The 21876-nt window shown below is 38.7% G+C and overlaps 1 protein-coding gene across 1 annotated transcript in view; it reads left to right on the plus strand.

The window, feature by feature from the left end:
• ZFYVE26 (zinc finger FYVE-type containing 26) overlaps positions 1-21876 on the plus strand; it is a 49136-nt gene that overhangs the window by 15002 nt on the left and 12258 nt on the right. The window contains exons 12-32 of the mRNA XM_021537038.3: positions 286-354; positions 964-1115; positions 2392-2590; positions 2912-3175; positions 3359-3478; positions 3749-3913; positions 4832-5059; positions 6448-6553; positions 7294-8030; positions 8599-8795; positions 9611-9715; positions 10286-10408; positions 10913-11089; positions 12221-12467; positions 13561-13659; positions 15270-15427; positions 16342-16511; positions 17832-17860; positions 19931-20052; positions 20140-20360; positions 20977-21124. Of these exons, the coding sequence (XP_021392713.2) occupies positions 286-354; positions 964-1115; positions 2392-2590; positions 2912-3175; positions 3359-3478; positions 3749-3913; positions 4832-5059; positions 6448-6553; positions 7294-8030; positions 8599-8795; positions 9611-9715; positions 10286-10408; positions 10913-11089; positions 12221-12467; positions 13561-13659; positions 15270-15427; positions 16342-16511; positions 17832-17860; positions 19931-20052; positions 20140-20360; positions 20977-21124 (3836 nt within the window). The remainder of the gene's footprint in view (positions 1-285; positions 355-963; positions 1116-2391; positions 2591-2911; positions 3176-3358; positions 3479-3748; positions 3914-4831; positions 5060-6447; positions 6554-7293; positions 8031-8598; positions 8796-9610; positions 9716-10285; positions 10409-10912; positions 11090-12220; positions 12468-13560; positions 13660-15269; positions 15428-16341; positions 16512-17831; positions 17861-19930; positions 20053-20139; positions 20361-20976; positions 21125-21876) is intronic.

Genomic DNA, 21876 nt, shown 5'->3' on the forward strand with positions numbered 1-21876 from the left:
TAGCTTTGGAAAGGCATGTCTGGTTTTGGAGTGGAATATTCCAAAATAAAAAACTTTGAAGTATGTGACGTGAGTCACTGATGGGCCACCCAGCATAGTCTTAGCCTATCATTTTCTTCAAATGAGCAGTTTTTGCATTTATCATAGATGTCGGTGGTGGCTCATTTGCGAGATACTCTTGAAGATCCTTTAAGGTTGCTAAATGTGTTATTTGCAGTAAGTTTTAATTTCCTTGTCTAGTAAAAGTACATTTAATGTGCTGATTTTGATTTGTTTCCATTTTAGAGGGGAAAGAGGGAACTTCCAGTCCATCACTAGAAAGCACAAGTAGTGAGCTAAGCACCAGTACCTCAGGTAATAAGCCACAAAAGTAGTATTTATTTGTCTTTTTAACATGCATGATGAATAATTTGCTTGAGTAGTTAATGTGAATTACTGCTGTGTGCACGACAGAATTATCTCTTTTCGCTTCTCATTTTTGGATGACTTTTGTAGTCAGAATAGCACATGTGTCTTCTGGAATAAGAGAATTAGATTTTTCTTGATATCTTTGCCTTGCTGGAAATAGTATGCAAGCAATGTAGTGATCTGCAAACCATCAAAAAAGCTAATGAACTGATAGTCATGTAAGCTAGGGCATGCTGGACTGATCTAATAGGTCAGATGCTTTAGACTTCTTCCTTGATCCGTACTGAACCAGTGCCTAGCACTGTGTGCATGTTATATAGCTGCTGAAAAGTGTTACATGGGAATGAGATCCAAACTGCAAATTCTGACCAAATAGTGAAAGGCTACAAGAATTTTTAACAGGATGTTTTTGTTGACTTCTTTACCCTAAAACTTGCTTGCAACTCTGCCCTATATTGTTGTGTTAAATATGTGAAATGCTGTTATCTGCTAGGTGGCTGTCATTTGGTGAAATGTGTTTTCCCTAATAGTATACTGATTAATTCTGTCTTGCAGAGGGAAGTACCAGTAGTGTGTCTGGCTTGAGTGATTTGGAAAGCAGGGCAAGACCACATCAGCAGAACTCCCTCATTCCTATGATGCTTTCCCCACCAGAATCACTGTTAGTTTCTTGTGTTTTGAGAGGGAACTTTGTGGAAGCCCACCAGGTAAATAAGATGCATGTATTTCCATTTTTAATTAAATTCCTGCTTCTTCTGTATTTAGCAAACATAGGGCTTCCAAGTGAAAGGATCACTTCAGAACTAGAAGCAAGTGGAAGGAACAAAGATATTCCAAACCAACACCCCATGGATGCAGGGGTTTTTCTGCCTTGTTATGTAAAAATGCTTTCTCTACACCTGGGTTCTCAAAGCATGCAAATGTTTGATGAGAGCTAGTCAAGCATAGTGTTTCAATTGACTGAAGAACACAGAGCTCATGTGAAGTCTCATGAGGAAGCAGCATCTGAACTGCTTTATATAATCAGTTTCTCAAAACCATGACACTCTCCCACTTGTAACCATGGTAGAAACATACAAAGGTGTTCCTTACCCAGAGCAGTGATTACTTTCATTAGAAGGAAGTATGTTTTGAGACTAAATTTGTGGTATTGAAAACAGGCAGAAAGACTTGAAAATTGACAGTCTGCATATTCGTATTTCTTTGCTCCCTCACAGCTGTGCATACCTTTCTTTGTGTGGCTTTTGAGCTGGTGCTCTGAAAAAATATCTTGGGTTGAATCAATGGGTGGATCTTCTGTCAAAACTGTGACCTGGCTGAGTTTTGAATAGCCATACTGGAGCAGTTCATGTCACTTAATTATTGCATTAGCATCAGGTTACTACTCAGCCACTTAGATCTGTCTGATTCCAAGCATGCCACTTCATCCTTTCCCTACTTACAAGGCCAAAGGAGCATTTTGTTTTGCTTTGTTGCTTTGATTTTCAGTATCACCAGTGATAAAGCATTCAAACTTTGTTTGTGTTCTGTTGTCGGTTTCACAATGGGTTGCTTGGTTGTTAGTTTCATGCACAGCTCTGCTTAGCTATTCTATGTTTAAATTTTGAGAAGGTATTCCTTGCTGAATAAGAATTTATTTGAAATAGTCTGCTTTGGAGGCAAACTTGATAGGTATCTGTCATTACATAGTGTATTAAAATTGTGAACAGTTATTCTGAAAGGTGTGGGTTATGAAAATTAATTCAGCCCTAGTCCTGCAGCAAATAATAGGTAAGCTTTATAGTAATAGTTGAAAAACATCTCTGAGGGTCTTTTTTCTTCAGGCACTTAAAACTCTCTAGGAGAAAACCCCACCATTTCAGCCTGTTGTGTCTGTGGAGATGTTTTTCAGTTAAGGCCCCCCCGCCAAGCTCCTTGACCTTTGAAAACTTCATTTGACATGTCTGCACGCTCTGTAATTACAACTATTGTTACCTTTGAAAGGTGGCTATGATGTTTAATCTGGAGACTTCCCCTTGCTATGGTGAATTGGTTTTCATGGAACGTTACCAGGAGGCAGTACGAGAAATGGCAAGAGTGGAGCACAATATTGAGAATCAAGCATCAGATGGCACTGGGGGCATCAGGAAATCTGGCAGTGGCCGTTCAACACTGCAAGCTATTGGGAATGCAGCAGCAGCTGGTGAGGACTGGGCTTTTTGAGTTCTCATAAAGGGCTGGGGAGAAGTGAAAAATATGAGAAAGCAATTTAAATAATGTCAAAATGGGGGTAGTGTTTGTTCAGAAGGGTTAACTGGTGGTTCTTTGAGTTAGAAAGAGACTATGAATGCTGAAAATTTGCTGTTGATGCCCACTTAGTTGCATCCATTCTACAGTAATTGATTGACCCATGAAGCAGGCCACATATGAAATTATTTTCTATAAGGATTAAAAAATAGTTACCCATTACTGGATCTGATCTAATTGTTAACCAGTGATTGTGTGTTTTTGATGACACCTGTAGGTATGGTATTTTATTCCATCTCGGATGTTACTGATAAATTGCTTGCATCTTCTGGAAGTCTTGCCCCTACTCTTCAAGAAAACTTCTGGGTCAGGAACATCCAGCTGGAACATTCTGATCCTCTGCGAGGAGTCCTTGAGGACCTCAGTCCTTCAGCAATGGCAGCATTTGACCTAGCTTGTACTCAGTGCCATCTTTGGAAGACATGCAAACAGCTTCTGGAGACAGCAGAAAGAAGACTATACAACAGCCTTGAAACTCGGGGTAGGCTTTTGATTTATATGTTTATCAGCATGGGCCTGGGAACAGGAAATGCCTCTCTGTGCTGTGGTGTTTGTGCTAACACCCAAACCTTAATTAAATCTCATTTTGTGCTTTCATGTTAATGTCTCTTTTTTCCACTCCTAACTTTGATTTTTGTCTCCCTTTGCACAATGACTGTTCCAGGCCACCGACCTGACTTTGTTTTACTGCACTCTGAAGGTGTAAAGGGCTTTCCAGCAGTTCTCCAGCAAATAAGTAAAATTCTCAACTATTCCTGCACATCACAAGGTCAATCCAAACCAGGTAGTACACTTTGCCAATAAGGCTTTCTCTTGAAACGTGCTTAAATCAAATTCTTGTCTTCTTTGCAATGTAAGTTTGAACTTTCCATGTTTTAGCTTAGTACTTATAACAGAAAAGGCGAGGGGAATGTGACCCGAGTTCAATTCTGAATAATCTGAAATGCTCTGGTTTTTTTGTATTATCATGCACTTCTGGTTTTGTAGGCCTTCTTCTATGCAAAATTACTTGTGTCTTTGTTATAGTTGCTGTTTTTTTTCTTCCTCTTTGTAGAGGTATCTGATGAGAAAATAGGGAGTCATTTTCGATGCAGTATTGTAGACCTTCTGCAAGCTTGCTACCCAGCCTTGACTGAAGAAAGTATTATTAATGAAATTGTTCTATCAAAAAACCTGGATCACATCCTAAAAGCACTGACATGTGTTGAACGTTCTGTGGGTGAGTTATTTTTGTGAACATAAGGTCTGATTGACATATGGATCTAAATTTTTGCTTTGGCCTTTCCAGAGAGCAGTAAACCTAGTAATAATGCTCTTCGACGTATCCAGAAATATGTATTTTAAAAATTGTAAATGCAAAGGGTAAAATTTATCTGTAATTCTTATATTTCTTTTCACAGCTAAAATTCTGAACTCGTCAGAGATGTTATTTGTTCTATTTCTATGCAGTCCTAGCAAGGAATTATTGTAATGTATTTTAGCCTGGCACTTTATAGATAATTAGGTATATTCTTATTCTTGATTTTTCTCTCTCTTTTTTTTTTTAAGTAACAAAATGGAGATAAGCTTACAAAACCTTTGTAATATCATAATACCTTCCAATTTTCATAGGACTGTCATAAAACATCTTTTCCACAGTTGCTTTTTCTTACAGCTCTCTTCATTATATGGTGTTTTCTCTTCTATTTACCAAATTTCTAAATGGCTCTTAAAATATTAAAATATTAAATTAAATATTAAAATATTTAATGAGCAAAAATCTAGGAGAGCTCTAAGAGCTAAATGTTATGGAGCTCAAGGATTGGTCAGCACCTGTGTTTTAGAATAAATGTGAATGACAGAACTAGATATATTTTAGGTGTCTGCCTTAATATAGTTCTAACCTCTCACAGCAATGGTTACCAATTTAGATGAACTATAGTTTTATTCTGCTGTGAAAAAATTATCTTGGTTTCAATTGAATTATAATGCTTACAGTAAAAATTTCCCTTGCTTTCAGTTAAATTATAATGCTAATACTGAGGTCTAATTGCAGAGAGGAAATAAAGCTAAAGCATTTCCCTCTTTCTCTCCCATTTCCCTGTCTCCTTTCTTCTTGACTTTTCATCCTTGAATCTTGTCTCTTCTCTTAAACCAGACTCTAAAGGGAGCCTGCTTGGTGCCTTGGTAGAGCAGGGATCTCTCAAACCAGTGGAGCTGGAGAAGCACCTGGTTTGGAACCAAACACAGCTCCTGCTGAGAACTCTTGACCAGCACACTCAAACCATGCCAGAGAACAACACGCAGACAAACTTTGTCAAGGCCTTCCTTGACTACATCACTACGCTGGCTGCTGTGGTGCTACGAAGCTTGAATGCAGAGTTAGGTAAGGGGTTTCTGCTGGAAAATCTGAGCCTAGGTGAAGATAGTCAGACTGTGTAGTCTGGCCTAATTCTGGAAAGTAATTGTGCAAAAATGGTTCCTTGCCAAATGTACCTACTTCCTGTGCTTTAGATTTCAACTGAGTATTACATTTCTTTTATTTTATAACACCTAGGCCACCCACAGCTCACATGAAAATAGTTGATTTCAGTGGGAAAATAAGAATAGAAATGCTAACTACTGACCCAGACTTTGCACTCCACTTAGAGTGGAGACAAAACAAACAGCCCTTGAAATCCAAAAATTCCTAGCACTACCCCTGTAAGGTGAGATTGATTTTTGCATCCAGTGGATCAGCATACTGTATAAGCTCCCTTAGAGGCAGCAAGCACTCTGCTGCTCCAAAGGGATAAGAAAAGAGTGTGTAGAAGGCCATGCAGAGGTGTAATGAGGCAGAGTGTTTTTATAGAATAGCAGATGATGGTCCACGGAAAGGAATGTACCATCAGCACATAAAGCTGTCAGAAGAGCAGAACAATTCACTGTGCTAGGAGTAAAAATGCTTATCTGTGTTTTAAAGTTAGCATTAATTGAGCTGCACTAATGTAAAATACCACAGTACTGATTTTAGGGAATACCTTCCCAAGAGGATAAGACAAAAGGACAGAGATCTGTTTGTAGACATGCTGGTTCAGATCAGGTTACTGCCATGCCAGCTGTAACTTTGGTATGGACATGACTTAGTCCTCACTGGCTAACTGCCAAAGCAAAAAATTGCACAAAAATATTCAAGGGCTGGGTGAGTTTGGGGGAAATTGTGTTGGAAGATTAAAGGAAAAGGTAAACTTTGGAGAATGTGTCCAAAGTTACTTGACATAATTCAGTAGTGGATATAAATGCTTTCCAGCAGTTGTGGTCAGGGTTTCACTCCTTTGTAAAAGTACCTGTACACCTGTGAATTCCCTCTGCCCTTGCTAACTGACATTGATAGAGCATGGACTCATCGATCTACATCCAGAGACTCATCAGGAAATAATTCTGCATGTTTTCTACTTCTCACCACAAGTACCTATTTTGGTGAAAGTTTGAAGTAGAGTTGCTAAACTGTTTGAACCTAGATCTTGCTTAAAGGATGAAGAATCTCTGCTCTACCTGTTTTGATAACATGTCCAACATAATGTTGCCTAGATTGAGAGGCATATCATAATCACAAATGCCTTGCAATTTACTCTGGATTTTACCATTCTAATGTGAATTTAGAACTCTGTGAATTTAGTCAAAGTGGTTTAGACTCAGGGCCTTAAAATTTATATTCCTAAAAAAAAAGTTGATTAGTGTATTCAGCTAATGTGTTTGTATTATAATAAATAGTCTGGTGTTTTTTTCCCTAAGATGTGTCTGCAGAAGTGAAAGTGGGAAACCCATTCATACTGTTACAACAGAGTCCATCTCAGCTGCTTTCCCAGCTTGTTTTTGAGAGACAAGTTCATCCTGACAGGTCAGTGCTTTTTCAGATTATGTACTCCTGTAGGTTATTTTGGTATTGGTGACTTTTACCTCAGCCATGATTAAGTTCTTCGGCTACTTATCACAGGTGGTACGGCCTGCTGTGTTCCACCAGCTGATCACTTGATGCTGCAAGGATTGATGTGCAGGGAGGAGCTTAGTGCCTTCTCCATCAATCTGAAGATTTTTGATTGGGAGAACAGTGACTCCATATTTTTAACAATTACTATCTGTTGTGAAGTGAGAGTGAAATTACGTGGATTTTTTTTTAACTGTGTGACACTTCAGAGGAGTGCATTTGCAGCATGTCAATGTAATACAATACAGTAGGCCAGTAGGTTTTATTGAGAATACTGGGCATGACTCTTGCCCTGGTCAGCAGGTAAACTGGATAAGCTAGACTCCTTCCACTGCAACTACTAAATTAGGTTGGTGTGGAAACTCTCTAATTTGATGAGGTAGGTTTTAAAAAGATGAGTGCTAATGGTGAACTATTTTAGTAGCTTGCATTTAGGTAAAAGTCAGTGTTTGAGGAGTAAGTTTCTTTTCTGTAAAGGAATGGCAGCATAAGCTCAGAGTTAAAATAGAATATGTAGTTTTCTTGTGTAAGTACCTGTGAAGAATATTAGGGGGCTTGTGTTCTCAAAGCATTTGGAAGATTTATGAAAATATGTAATTATCAAGTAACTGTTATATGTGCTGGGTAAGCTGGTTCTGTTTTCAATCCTACAGACTTTCTTCTCTCTTGGCTAAAGAAGGGTTGAACCTGAATGTGCAGCAGGTCATTGTTAACTCTTGTTGTGAACCACTGTCCTTGTGCAGTGCAAGGCAAAACAGCCAGGCAAAGTCTCTTCTGACAAACATCAGCAACTTGACACACCAGTTTGCCTGCCACTTTCTGCCAGATGTTGAAATACCTATTCACAATTCTGCAGTGACCTCTGAGGATATCTCCACTCAGGCCTCATCCTCTCTGAATGACTTGAGCCAGCACACATTGACTGCCTCCTCCCTGGACTTCCTGAAGTCTCAGTCAAAGATAATGGCTACAGTGGCATGTCTAAGTGCATCTAATATACAGAAAATTCACAAATCAAGTTTGTCTTGGATGGAATTTCGGGGCAAACGGGAGGTGCCCTTAGGCTTGGAACAGATTACCAGGGAGTGTGAGACATTGTTGAAGGAGTTCCCAATATTGGAACGATTTCTTTTTGCTATGTTTGACCCACTTCGGAATCAAGAGGAAGGTAACAGTTTGGCTACTGTCTTCTCTGGCAAGGCATACATGTCTCTGGCTCTCCTAGGATTACATTCCACCACAGCTGTTAAAGCATTAACAGGAGTCTTTGAACAAGCTCTTGCTGCAAAGGATTGGGACAGAGCTCTTAAGGTCTTGGATCTGTACTGTCAGGATGTGGAGGAAGTGGTCAGTGTGAAGGATGCTGTGCTGAGTTGTGCAGCTGCTAAAGGTAAGAAGGATTAAGTCGTGTTTTTTCCTGCTTTTTTTCCTTAATCCTTTTGTTTTGTTTTTTAATAAAGAATGCAGCCTGGATCAAAACATAGAAACTAAAGTATTGGTCCTTGGGCAAATCCGGAGATGGAAATAGATAATTTTCCTTTCTTCATCCTGAATTTGCTTTCTCTGATGGTGTTGTTTCTGTTTCACAAATGTGCAAATCATGACCAATTTAGTACAAAAGAACTGGAATACATCTGTTGTGTTATTTTTATGTGAAGAGCTGAACACATCAGGACACAGTAACCATTGTACTGTTAATGGAACATCTCTTACAGCAGTGTCATTGTTTTGCATGGATGATGTGATCTGTGACAGGTGCCTTTTGGAGTCTGAATAGTAAGTATCTCATAGTAACTTTGGATGCTTCCCAAAAGTTTGATGTTTGGGGTGACTCTTACAAAGATTTTTCAGCACTGTCAGTGTTTCTTTTGTTGATGTGATCCAGCAAGGATAAGGATTTTTTTTTTTTCCAAATTATAACAACTGAATTTCAAATTAGCATTTTGTTTCCTCCACAGATAAAGATGGTTGGCAATACTTGTTCCAAGTAAAAAATGCAGTGTTAAGAAGTAGACTAGCCCTGCGCTGTTTGGACAAGTGGCCCCTTGATGCCTGTTTGGAAATTCTAGCTTACTGCATTTCTGATTTGTGCATACCTCATGAACTAAAAGCCAATCTGCACAGCAGGAAGAAAGAACTTCAGGTTTATCAAAAGGTACAAAGTCATTCTTCAAATAACCAGTGAGATGAAATAGGCAGCAGGAAGTAAATATTGCTTGCCCACTGAGAAACTTTAGCCCTTAGTTCTTTTTTGATCCTGAGAGCTTTTCAAGTCTTTTATCCAAAACAGTTCATGTGAAGTACTGTAGTATCCAGTTAACACAGCTTCCACCCTTCACAACTTTCCATATCACCTATTGGCATTCAGGTCCACAGACATGTTTAGATATAAACATTTATGTGAGTCTGATTGCTTTGCAAAGTATTTTCCATTCTATGCAAATTCTAGAGCATCTGGAAGCTTTCCATGGCAGTTAATAATTTTACAAGTTTGAGAAATGCAGATGGTGTACAAGACTGGTGGTCCAAGGAGCAAGTTTGTATTGCAGTCAGTTCTTTTAACTGCGGGGTAGCGCAGATACCCTTAAGTCAGACAGGCCACCCTGGAGTTCAGCACGGACTGAAAAGCCAAATAGCAAAATAAGGAGCCATCCCTGCTGAGCTCTGTCTGGTGGGAGTTCTGCTAACTGACAGCTCAGTTCTCTCTGTTAGTGCCAGCAAAACCTTCCCTTATAAATGTGCTTTGTAGACTCACATCTGTGAAAACTGTAAACTGTGGAGTTGTTTTTTTTTTTTTTTGAGTGCAAGGGCATTACGTCATCTTTGTAAAGGTCTAAATGTGGGTCTCCTTTTTGAGTTTTTTGTTCTATAAAGCAGCTCTTGATGTGATCAGCTCAGCTGTTTTCTTAGGCTATTGATTGCCATAAATTAAAATTATAGAATTTGTGCTACTCTATATTAATTTTTCAGATTCTGAATGTGCAAAATGAACCATTGTGGAATGACTGGCAGGATCTGAAAAAAGCCTGCACTGATGACCCCCAGGCTGTCATGAATATAATTCTGAAAGCAAAGGTTAGACATCATCATGTGAATTTTGTTGAATTAGAATGCATTAAACTTTGATTAAATGTATTTGTTGAAATAGCATCTTAAAACAATGATCTGTGGAGATTACCTTGGGAGGAAGGATTCCTTTACACAGTTCTGTGCTACAGGAACAAATAGAGATCTGTGTTTAATATCAAGATTTGCATGTAATTAATAATTCATAAGTTTTAGTTAAACTCTTACTCTGAGATATAACCTGGTATTTTCTTTTACAATTTTGAAGATTTTAAAATAGCATAATAATCATAATACAGATTTGATTATTAGGGAAATGCTCATATTGTAAATCTGGCTGGCTTTAAGCGTCTGTCTGAAAACTAGCTTGTTTACTGTAAGGTAAACAAGGTACTTTAAATGCAGGCTATGACTGATGAAGTTGACTATCATCTTCCCTTGTCAATGTATTTTTCTTTAATCTGGGAGAGAAGTCTAAACTACAGGATCTCTTGATCAGAGTTTTGGGAGAAACATCTGTATCAGGGAAGGTAGAGTTTGTCCTTTTGTTTTTACTTTTTTTTTTTTTCAATTCTTTAGGATTATGAATTGTGTGAGGAATGGGAACACTTGTATCCTGTCCCAAGAGAAGATTTGATCAACCTTCACCGTGAGCACCTTCTCCACTTACTGGAGATGGGAGACATGGAAAAGGCATTGCAGGTGATAGCAAGACATTCTCAGCCTCATTTCCACAGATAAATAAGTTGGCAGCTGTTTAGCCTGCCTTCAGTGTGTGTGTTTTCATGGTCTTTTTGGTTCCACCCTTAAGAGAAATTTGCTTAGATAAGCTTTTAGAATACTAGCTCTCCCCTGTTCTGCTTAAGTAAAAATCCAGCTTGGGAATTTAGTTCTTGGACCTAATAGCATAAATGTCACTTACGTGGAAATACAAGGCTTCTTTCATTTGAAAAATCACAATGAAGCATGTCAGTGCTGCTTAAGCAGAAGAATTAGAAGTGATAGTAATAACATGAATCAATCAGCTGAGCTTCAGTGCCCAAATTAGAGGTGTGAACATTTTTGGTTTTAATAATGGTGGAGCTGTCACTCAGAGAGTGAATTAATTTGCTTGCTGGAACTCTGTAGGGTATTAAACTGTTGCAAACAGAAGGCTGCCTTCCAGGAATGTTGTAGAGCTTCACTGTGCTTTGTTTGGTTTTGTAGCTTTTACAAAGAATTGAAGACCCTGGTGTTTGCCTTGCCATCAGTGAACAATCCCTGGACCGGCATCCAAACTTGGCAGCCTCTCACTTCTTGGCTGATTACCTCACAGCTCACTTCTATGCCAGTCTGACAACAGCACGCCGGAATGAAATCCAGGCACTCTATATAGGATCAAAGGTCAGTAAAATGCCTGCCTTGAGGGATTAACAGCACTAAATAACTGTATAAATAATTTTGTCATGAATAGTATTTTCATAATATAAAAAGCCTATAGGTTTTACAAGAGCATTCTCACTACACCAGGTCTAAGATTCTGAGTCTCAGGATCCAAAGGAAAGTTAGAGATGGATTAAAGCTTCTCTTTCTTTTCTCTATTTTTGCCGTTCCAAAGCAGTCTTGTGTTTGAGCTGTGGGGAGTGGAGGAACACACAGGCTGAAAGAGGATAGGGTGGAATAAAATAAAATCGTGGCGTTTATCAGAAAGGTTGCCATCTTTGTTCAAAGTGAAGAAGAAAGTGTACTTAACTTACCCTCTGTGTCAGTAACACCAGGTGTCCTACATACGCCCACCTGTATAGTGGTTTTTTGACTTTGTGTTTCTCCCAAGTGCCTTCCAGAGGTGCAAGGGCTCCTCTTTCTCAATGGCCACTCCCTTTAGAGAAGTCACATGGGTTCTGTGCTCAACCTGGGAATAAGCAGATTACCTTAGTTGAATGCATTAGATGTAAACAAAATGCAGTGCTTTTGGTAACATCTGTTTTGGTGTAGGACTGTAAGCAGCAGCTTGCTCCAGTGTGTGCCACAATAGTGTTTTGCCAGGCTGCCTGCTTCTTTACTTGTTCCTTCTGAAGACATGACTTAGTTTGAAAAGTGTCCATATTAACTGTCCATCTAGAGGAGAATTGCTTTTATTTTCTCCTCTTAACATTTCCTCAAATAATAGAAGGATAAGGATTGGGCTAATATGCTTTTTCTAAGTTTATTTTAATAAAAGAGTGTGCTGTACTCTTCTACAACATACTTGTCACAGGGTCACAAAAGGTTTTTCACTCTTGCATATTCTCTGAAATAAGGCAGTGTTTATAGAATGGAAAGTGGAAGCTAAGTGATTCTGAAAATCCTCTCAGTAATTCTGTAACAGAAGTAGGAATTGGTCTGAGAAGTCCCACCTCCTTTTTTTGACCTCTGCCTGTCATCCAGAGAGTTACTTACTCTCTGCCTAAGTTACTCTTCTAGTTTCTTGTCTTTATATCACAGAGACACATATTTAAAGGTATGTAATTTAACATTTTTTTTCTTGTGTCTCAGGTGCTGCTGACTCTGCCTGAGCTCTCCCGTGTTAACTACTGCCACCTCTCCTCAAGGCCACTGCTCATGCTGGAACAGCTCCTCATGAATATGAAGGTGGACTGGGTAGCTGTAGCTGTGCAGACACTGCACCAGCTCTTAGTTGGGCAGGAAATTGGTTTTACTGTAGAAGACATTGACAGTTTGCTTTCCAAGTATGCAGAAAAAGCTCTCAGCTTCCCTTTCACATTAAAAGAAAAGAGATCAGGTAAACTGTCAGAATGCTGTTTTTCATTTGGGAAAGAAGGGCTAAAATCATCCCAGAATAATTTCAGCAATCATGCCATGACATTTTTTAGATGTGTGCCTCCAGTCTCCCTCTAGCCCAGAACATGTTTCTAAAGCCTTTGCCTTTCTTGTAAATAGAGGTTTTCAAGGACCAACAGCTCCAGAAGTGCCTCAGACTTTTCTCTGCTGTTCCTTATTGAGGTTCTTGTATAATACTGATCAGTTCTATTTTACTCCTGTTTAATGCAATATCACTTTCAACTTAAGCACTCTTAAAGCCTGCAGCCAGCTACATCTTCCCTCAAGTAGAATAGTGATTTAGCCTTCTGTAATACTTCTTCCTACCAGAGGCCTATTCCTTTTTCATATAGAAATCTTCTAGACTCGTAGTTCTGTTTAACAATCTTGTTACAGTTCTCCTCTCTGGCTTGCCAATCCTTTCTCATCCATGTTGTCTTTGAGTCTAGTGCACTTGGCTTCTTTTAAGGTTTTGGAACTGGAGCAGCAGAGGGTGCTGCAGATCCATTCCAATGCTTTTGTGTCACTGTATTAAAAATGTATGGGGTTCTGTACCTATCTATATCTATTTATAACTGCTGATATGGTACTAGTTTACATTATGCCAGTTTCCAAGTGTTGGCTTCATTTTGTGATTTAAAGATGCTGCTCTTGCTAACTTAAAAGCATCAGACTTATCTATCTCTTCTTGCCAAATGGTCTCTAACTTTGCAAGTATGCATGTTCCTTCCACTGCAATATGAAGCATTTAATATTTGCCATGAACATCTTGTATTAACCAATTGTTTTCACATCTCTGCTGTATTGTTCCTATAGCTGTCATTACTCCTTTGCTTTGATAATAATCCCTTTTCTTTGTGTTTTAGGTAATTGAATTTTATACAATTTGGCATTAATTGCTGCGGACTAATTTGCATACAAAACAGCCCTGTTTTGTGCTGACCTTCTTACATACTCCTGTGAAAGGATTCCTCTAATCTTCTTGAAAACAGGTAGATGTATTGACCAGTATTGTCCTCTGACTTTTTTTATCCTCTTTCTTCTCTTTGTCCTAGATTCTCTGGTACGTATTCAAGAAAGTCTCAATCAGGTATTGGAGTGTGAAGCATTGTCTAAATCAGGATCATCAGAACTATCTCCTGTCAGCTTTACTGGTAAGGTTAAGACCTTGGTGCCTGTTGGAGTTTAACCTCAGCAGCAACCACAGCTGCTTCATCATTCTCCCACCAGGCCCTTCACAGGTGGGATGTAGAGAGAGGAGATTTGGAAAAGGGTTAAACTTGTGGGTTGAAATAAGGACAGTTTAATAACTGAAATGAAGTAAAATATAGTAATGATGATGATGAAAAGGGAGATGAGAAAACTTGAAAAGAAGAACAAAACCCAAGGAAAACAAATGCTGTATAATACAATTGCGCTAACCGATGCCCAACCCGTTCTCCAGCGGAGATCAACCCCTCCCAGCCATTTTCTCCCAGTTCTTTCACTGGGTATGCCATTCTACAGTCCTTGAAGTTTTTTTCCCCTAGGATCACTGTTGTGACCTGAGGAAAATAGCACACCTTGTCTTGTCTGAGAGGTTCCACTCACAGTTCTCAGACACAGAGAAATGGAAACTAAGTAATTTAAGACAGAACAACTGGAGAGTATTTGTAGCTAAGAAACAACCAGAAAATCTTCTGCAGATTCTATTCAACAACTCATGTGCTCTTAGGGAAAGACTAACAGAATATCTTCAGACCTCCAAAGGTGATGATTTTTAGCAAGTGATGGGCCTGGACTAGGGCTGCAGAATTATATCCTGATCTACAGTTTAGGGTGTCTGAACTATTTCCTGCTTCTGTATCCTGAAATGAAGACACTTCTTGCTTACATCAAGTGACAGCGGTGTTTTGGATTTGGCTCTGTACCTCTTCAGTTTTTTTCTTATAATGGTCAGTCTAATATCTCTATCCTGTTAAAAAACTTGAATGCATGGTCCTTTAATGTTTGTTTGCAATCTGGTATCTACTTGAGTGAGAATAAGTTAGCTTTAGTGAAATGGAGATTTTTTTGTTCTTCTGTAGTTTAATATACATGTACACAGAAGGTGGCTTGCAGGGCTACAATGACGTGTTGAACTTTTTAATTAATCTGTAGTGTAACTGTCTCATATCATATGAACTAAAAGCCTATCTAATACTGTAAACTTCATTCAATGAGTATTTCATTGTTGGGGTCGAAGATGCCAAAGGCCACATTTAAATTCCTGCCTCTGTGAATTGATTTTCCCTTAGTAGATTGAAAAGGCAAGCAAAATAGGGAGGGCTAGGCTGTTGCTAGCTATACCACATCTCCCTTGAGATAACAAAGGAAACTCCCAGTCTTCATTGGCTAAATTTAAGATTCTATTTTATCCTGTATTACTTTTTGGTATCCAATGACCATGGTATTTTTTTCTTCCTCCTTCAAGTCTCTGCTTGTGATACAGGAACAGATGTTCCCATGTTGTCTTATACCTCTCTTATGGTTGTGGAAAAGGTCTCTTAATAAGTATATTCTCTTGCTTGTCAGAGCAATAAGTTTACAATCGTAGATTTAAAGCATATATATTCCTTACACGGTGTTATTCTGCCATGCCTAGCTGAGAGATAATGATAGTAGTCATCTGGTGAGGCAGAAAGATCTTTGAGCCTCATTGAGTCTGTAGTATTTTTTGGTACTTGAGACTCTATTAACAGCTTAAATCCCAATACATATTTTTCTTGGCCTGGCTTATTTTCAGGTGTAACCATATCTGCAAGTCCTAGAGACAGAAGTCTGCCTCAGAATTTGTTTCCTCAAGAATTTGTGCCTCCTGAGAAGCCACCACCAAAGCAGCAATGGATACCTGATGATACTGAAACAATATGTATGGTTTGCAAAACCGAACGCTTTACTATGGTAAGGAGCAAAAATGAAGTAGACATTCCTAGAACTATGACCTTAATATGAGCACTTCCTTATAGTCTATTTCCTGAAAGACCTGGACTACTTTAGCTGGTTTGTCTGCATCACCATGGGCTCTACAAGATTGCCAGTCCTTTGGTATTTAACCATTGGTTTCTATTTAGAATGGTCGAAGAGACTGGCACAGTTAGCTCCTTGCAGAGTTCTGTGAAGTGATAGAGTCTAAAGAGGAAATCTGGTCATGAGAGAGAAGACAATATGGGATCTCAAACATGTGTAACAACAGCAGTATTAATATTCCAGGGGGCTGTCTAGTTGACACTGCTGGCAAGAAATAACATGATCACTATATGATTCAGATTATGAGTATAGAAAATTAAATCTTTGCTGTTGTTTACACTTTTCTAAAAACTATTGTTTCATAGAGTACTTGAGAACTGTATGGGTGCTCTGAGAATATTAATTTTTGGTTTTGCAGGTGTGCTGGCAATTTGTTATCTTCTGCTGCTTAGAAATAGTACTGTTTTCTCAAAAGTATCTGCTGCTTTTGAATTTGGAAATTTCTACAATGGTGTCAGGAAAAATAGTCTAGAGCTTTTAAATTTTCCAGGACATTATCTAATTAGCTTTATGATCAAAACTGGGATAATTTAAGTAATAGAAAGCCCAAGGCTGCTGCAAACGTATTTTAAATACTGACCTCTGGGTTTGGGGTTTGATTTTTTTTTTTTTTCCTTTGCTATGCTTCAAAAAGGAATTTTAGCAGAGAGAATAAATCACTGTATAATTCTGAAAAGCCTTATCCTGCATGGTGTTTCCTCTCTTCAAGTGGAATAAGTTTACTCACAAGTAATGAGCAGACTTCAGTAAATTCTCTTTGTGGCTCATCCATGACCTCTTGTGCTTAGTTTAACAGGCGCCATCACTGCAGGCGCTGTGGCAGGCTGGTGTGCAGCTCTTGCTCCACCAAGAAAATGGAAATAGAAACTTGCAGAGAAAATCTGTCTCGTGTGTGTGATCAATGCTATAGCTACTACAACAGAGAAAACATGCCTGGCTTGGTGCAAGACACAAGCGTGTAAGTCCTTCTGCCCTAGTTCTCAATTTTCAGCAGAGTGGATGAATGGAATTAGAGAGACATAAGCATTTTGATTTATCTGGATAATGTAACATCAGCCATTTGGCCTCCAGTTGTTGGGATTTTCAGGTTTGATAGGTGTGGGAATGTTCCTTATGCCTCACTTTACTTTTCACATTGGCTAGAACATTGGAGGGCCTGGCAATAAATTCTTTAATTCTTTAACTATCAGTAATTCTTTAAGCACCAATTAATCACTAACCTAAGAATTGAATGCTTTGATGCAAAACATAGCACAACTTGCTACAGTGTGACAAAGTTCCTGGCAGTATACTCAACTTCTGGATTAATATTGCATATTTACTAGCTCTGCTGAACATATCAGTGTTTTAGTTTATTCCATAATCCTTCAGTTATGGCTCCCTGAACCCTTGGGAATTAAAAAGCAAATTTCCGATTAGATAAGCTTTGAAGCTGCCTTTAATGAAAGGGACAGCTGTGATGACAGATTTTCATTATATGGTTGCTTTCAGCTGAGAATTGGACTGAAGTTCATTGTGTGTACACAGGCTAGCTGGTGAAAAGTGCAGCTGAAAAGAGTTTTATTCTCTGTGACCTTAAACAGGCTTCACTAGGTCACAGAGAGTAAGATTTACCCTTTCCAGCCATTCTTTCATTTCCCCTTTTCCTATCAAGCCTGCAGATAGCAGTACCTACTATGGCAGTATCAGCAGGCTTCCTGGGAAAAGAGCAATTCTGTGCAAATCTGAAGAGGAACCTGTGAAAAAACAAGCAGTCATTTGCAGCTGAACAGCTTGTGTCAGAATGGTTGCTTACATTGCCAGATTAGGCCAGCAGCACTCAGCACGATGCTTGAATACCACCTGCCAGGTTTTAATTACTTGTCTGGAGTTTTTAATACTCTCCCTGTTTGTGTATCAAATCCAACTAAGTTCTAAGAGCAGACATTTGGATACCAAATGCTTAATTTTAACTCTGACATGTCCTGATACTGGGCTCTTCTTGTTCTCAGTGTCTGCTTTTTTACGATGTGTGCAACAGTGCTGTTCCTACTGAAGGTCATAAGAGCCAATACTTAGTGTAGTTGAAATACAACAGTACAGAGGCAGAATCTTAGATTTCCAAGCAGAAGGGATTAGGGGCAGGGCAGTGTGTTGAAAAGGACAACTAGGGATAGATGTTGCATTTTTACAGAACAATGTTCTGAGGAAGGTAGCCATGTTGATATCTGCCATAAAACCATGTTTCCCCCAATGTGCTGGAGTAGGCATGATGGTTCTTTCTGTCATTTTATTACAGTAGAAAAGAAGATCAGGACCAAGTGGAAGGTAAGGAATGGAGTGATGTTAAACCTCAATTTTTTAAAGTGCCTGATTAGGAGTTAGATACTAGAAGCTGATATACCTAGTTGCAGCTAAAGGGTGATCAGAAGTTCTGTTACAAAATATCTCTGGTGGTTTTTGCGTGTGCAGGCTGAAATTGAGCATTTCAAACTTCTGTGAATGAAAATTGAGACTTAGGAGAGCTATCTGAGCCAATATTGAATTTGTTGGATGGGTGTTATAGAAAGGAACTGAAAAAGAGTTGGAGAACCCCCTTTTCATTCTAGAAACAGTAAGTGAGAGGCAGTAATGTGAGTAGGATTTAATTAGCTCACTACAGAGCATTGCTGAGGAAACCTCTTTTTATAAACCATGACAGTACAATACTGAGCACCACTGCAGTGGGCTGTGGTGTTTTATACCCCATGCTGCCAAGAGGTAGCACAGGATGAGGCCACTCTCATGGGTCTGGTTGTGTCCTGAGTTCCATCTCCTCTGTTGATTGTGTGAAAATAGTAATTGCATTTTGGTGCCTCAGTTTCCAAATCTAGTATCTTAAGCTTCAGGAATAATAGCAAAATTTAATTGACTTTTTCTCTGCCATTTTTTCTCAGGAGTTTTTTACGGGTTTTGGTGTTTTGGATGATTGCAAATTTTTCCTACACTGATGTGAAATTTTGTCAGAACAAGACACAGTTGAAACGCTTAGAACAGTAGCATGAAACATGGTGCAATATTTGCATTTGTGTAATAACAAAGAAAATAGGAATATTTTTTCTTATTTCTTCCCTTTTAAAGTATAATGGGCTATTTGAAAATTTTTTCCCCTGCTGTTGATGGAAATTTGCTTTACCATTACCTTTGTTTCAAGACTGAAACAGCTGACATGTAGCTTTTGTGTAGCATTGCTGCACATCACTGGACCTATGTGAACCATTCAATAAGACTGGATAAGAAAAATGTGAAAATCCTTGGATTTGAGAGGGAGTTTTATTTTTATTTGGCTTTTCTAATTTATCGGGGGGGGGACTGTGAAGAAGGCTTATCAGATATTTTCTAGCTTAGTTTTTGTGCCAACTCAGTTTCCAGTTCAACTTGGAAAAGTGCAGGGGGTGTGTTGGGTTTTGGTTTGGTTGCTTTGGGTTTTTTTAAATTCACCCTACAGTTGTAGAGTTACTCAACACTCTGAAAAGGGATGTAAATTCTAAATGAGTACATTTTGAGACTTTCTAAATTTTTTTTTCAGAGGAAGCTGATTGGGGCAAGAGCAGCAAATTGTCATTATTCTCCATTTCTTGGCATTGTGAGATTGCCCATTGTTTTTTTTGGAACTGCAGTCACAAACTTGATCATTAGAGGGCTTGTGAGCTTTCAGCTACACTCAGATGACAGACAGTATTTCATTTATAACTATTCTAGGTTACAAATTTCAAACCAAGTATTTCCTTAATGTGGAGGAAAGAAAACTACTTTTCACAGTAATTATATTTCTTGAATAATTTGATTAGAACTCAAATTTTCTGCAGTACTATTTTATAGGAAAATTTTACATAAGGAGTTAGGTCATCTTAAAATCGCTTGGCCTAAAGCTCATGGACTCCATGGGCAAGTCACCTGAATTTTGGAAAGAACATAGAAGTGGTTGAATCAATTTACCCTTTCTTTTACAACTGTTTTTTATTTTCCACTTTAAGCTGAAACCCACAGCTCTCATATTTCCAGTTCCTTCCTGCTCAGAAATATTAAATAAATTGCCTAAAGGGAGGCTAAAGAGGGAAAGCTGCTATGCTTGATGCCAAGTAGCATAAGAGTTAAAAAATAATTTGAAAATATGTTACTGGGACCAGTTTTTGGTAACAGTGACAGTAAGTTTAGATATGATGTGGCAGCCTGCTGAGGGAAGGAAATGTTTCTGTGATGTGGGCTAGATGTGTGATGCTGGTAGGAAATGGCACAATGAGAGGACTATAGATGACTGTTTTTTGAGAGATAGGAATGTTCTGCATTGTGTGTCTTTAGCTGGATTTCTTGCTTCTTGTGCAATGATTTTACCTGGTGTTTTCTTTTTTGCTGTAGAAGCTTCTAATAATGAGTATTCCACAGTGGTGCGAACATCCAAGGCAACTGATCTTGAATGGATTTTTTCCCTGAATGAGGAGGAGAATGAAATTGTACGCAGTGAATTTTATTATGAACAGGTGAGCTCACGAGAGAGTCCAATATAGTCCAATCAGCAGTTCACTGGAGAACTACCTGTATTTATCTGTCTTCCCTCAAATTGTCAGGCTCCCAGCTCTTCCTTGTGTATTGCCATCCTTACCCTGCACAGCGACAGCATAGTGTGTGGCCACCAGCTGATAGAACACTGCTGCAGGTTGTCCCAAGGGCTCACTAATCCTGAGGTGGATGCTGGACTCCTCATGGACATCATGAAACAATTGCTCTTCAGTGCCAAAATGATGTTTGTAAAAGCTGGAAGGAGCCAGGACCTAGCTCTCTGTGACAGGTGACTCTAATCAGATATTCACTAGGATGTGTTGTGGTACTGTCAAGATTATTATCTTTTTTCATTGAGGAGTGGAGGTGGAAGGGTTACTTTGTGTTTGTACTGTGGACCAGCTCAAATGAGAAGTTCATAATGCAGGAATAATGGGAAAGTTCAAATAGAAGTTCAAGTAATAAGACTACTTAATTACTGAGAGAATTCTCTGACTGGGAAGAAATTATGCACAAAGATGGGTACATATTTCGCTTTTGCTGTTGTGTATCTCCTTTCAATCTGTATTTTAATACGGGATATTAAACCTGTGCTTCTTGAGAATGAACATTTTGCACTGCCTCACGTTTTGTCCTGCAGAGCTTGAGGTGGCAGATGTGCTATATAAATTTCACATGTACTATGTTGATTTTAGTAAGAAATAGCTGGTGTCTTCAGTCAGCAAGTTACACTGAACATGGCAAAGAAACCCCAAACAATAAAAAAATACTCTGAAGGGATAGTATGATGGATAGAGAAACCTGGTGTCCTCGTGATTAGAAACCAGTGTCCTAAGAGTTGTCTTTGCATCAAGTCCTTTGATGTATAGTAATAGTGAAAGCATATGTATTTCTTTAACCTCTAGCTACATCAGCAAAGTGGATGTGTTGAATATTTTGGTTGCTGCTGCCTACCGTCCAGTGCCATCTTTGGATCAGATCCTTCTCCCAGCAGCAGTAACAAGATTGAGAAATCAGCTTTTGGAAGCAGAATACTATCAACTAGCTATAGAGGTAACACAGCGGAGGGATCTCAATGTTAATTCTTCTGTGATGGTTTTTGTTTTCCTCCCTCCTGAATTCACATGGATGTCATGTGTGAAATGGGCAATATTTAAACAGTTACAAACTGAGATTAATTTTCTAAACATGGAAGAAATAATTTTCTGAACACGGGAAAAATTTCTGAGATGGAAATGTCCTGCTGTGGAGCAGGCTGCAGAAGGGAAGGATAAGCAGCCTTGTTCCCTGGTACAGTTAATATTGGAATGGACTAACTGCAAGGAAGTAATTAAATGCATTCTTTGAGTTAACTGCAAGGAATCTTGCAGCCTTGCAAGAAGGGATGAGACACCCTTTGTGTCAGGACTTTATCTGAAGCTTAAATGTTAGATTGTATTTGTCTATAATCTGACAGCAAACATTGGTAAGGCACCTTTCCCAACCATTTACTTGGAAATCAGCAGTATTGGCATATCTGTACACCTATATATGTGGTTTATCATGATCTAATCCTGCTCTCAGGATTTTGTAAAACCATACAGGATTATGATACTATAAATAGTATTAAGATTTGTTAAGCAGTAATAAACAGCAAGAATAGATGACCTATTTGAATAGAAATAGTTCTTGTTTAAAGGCAGCTAAAAGAGCTTTAGGTCTACTAAAGAAAATCAGGAGTAAATTTTATCAGCAAAGTTGTGTGAAATAAAAAATATCTTGACAGTTCATGAAGCATCTTCTGTTGCCTTTTTTAAAACCACAAA

This window comes from Lonchura striata, chromosome 6 (assembly GCF_046129695.1).
Source record: "Lonchura striata isolate bLonStr1 chromosome 6, bLonStr1.mat, whole genome shotgun sequence".
Classification (NCBI taxonomy): Eukaryota; Metazoa; Chordata; class Aves; order Passeriformes; family Estrildidae; genus Lonchura; species Lonchura striata.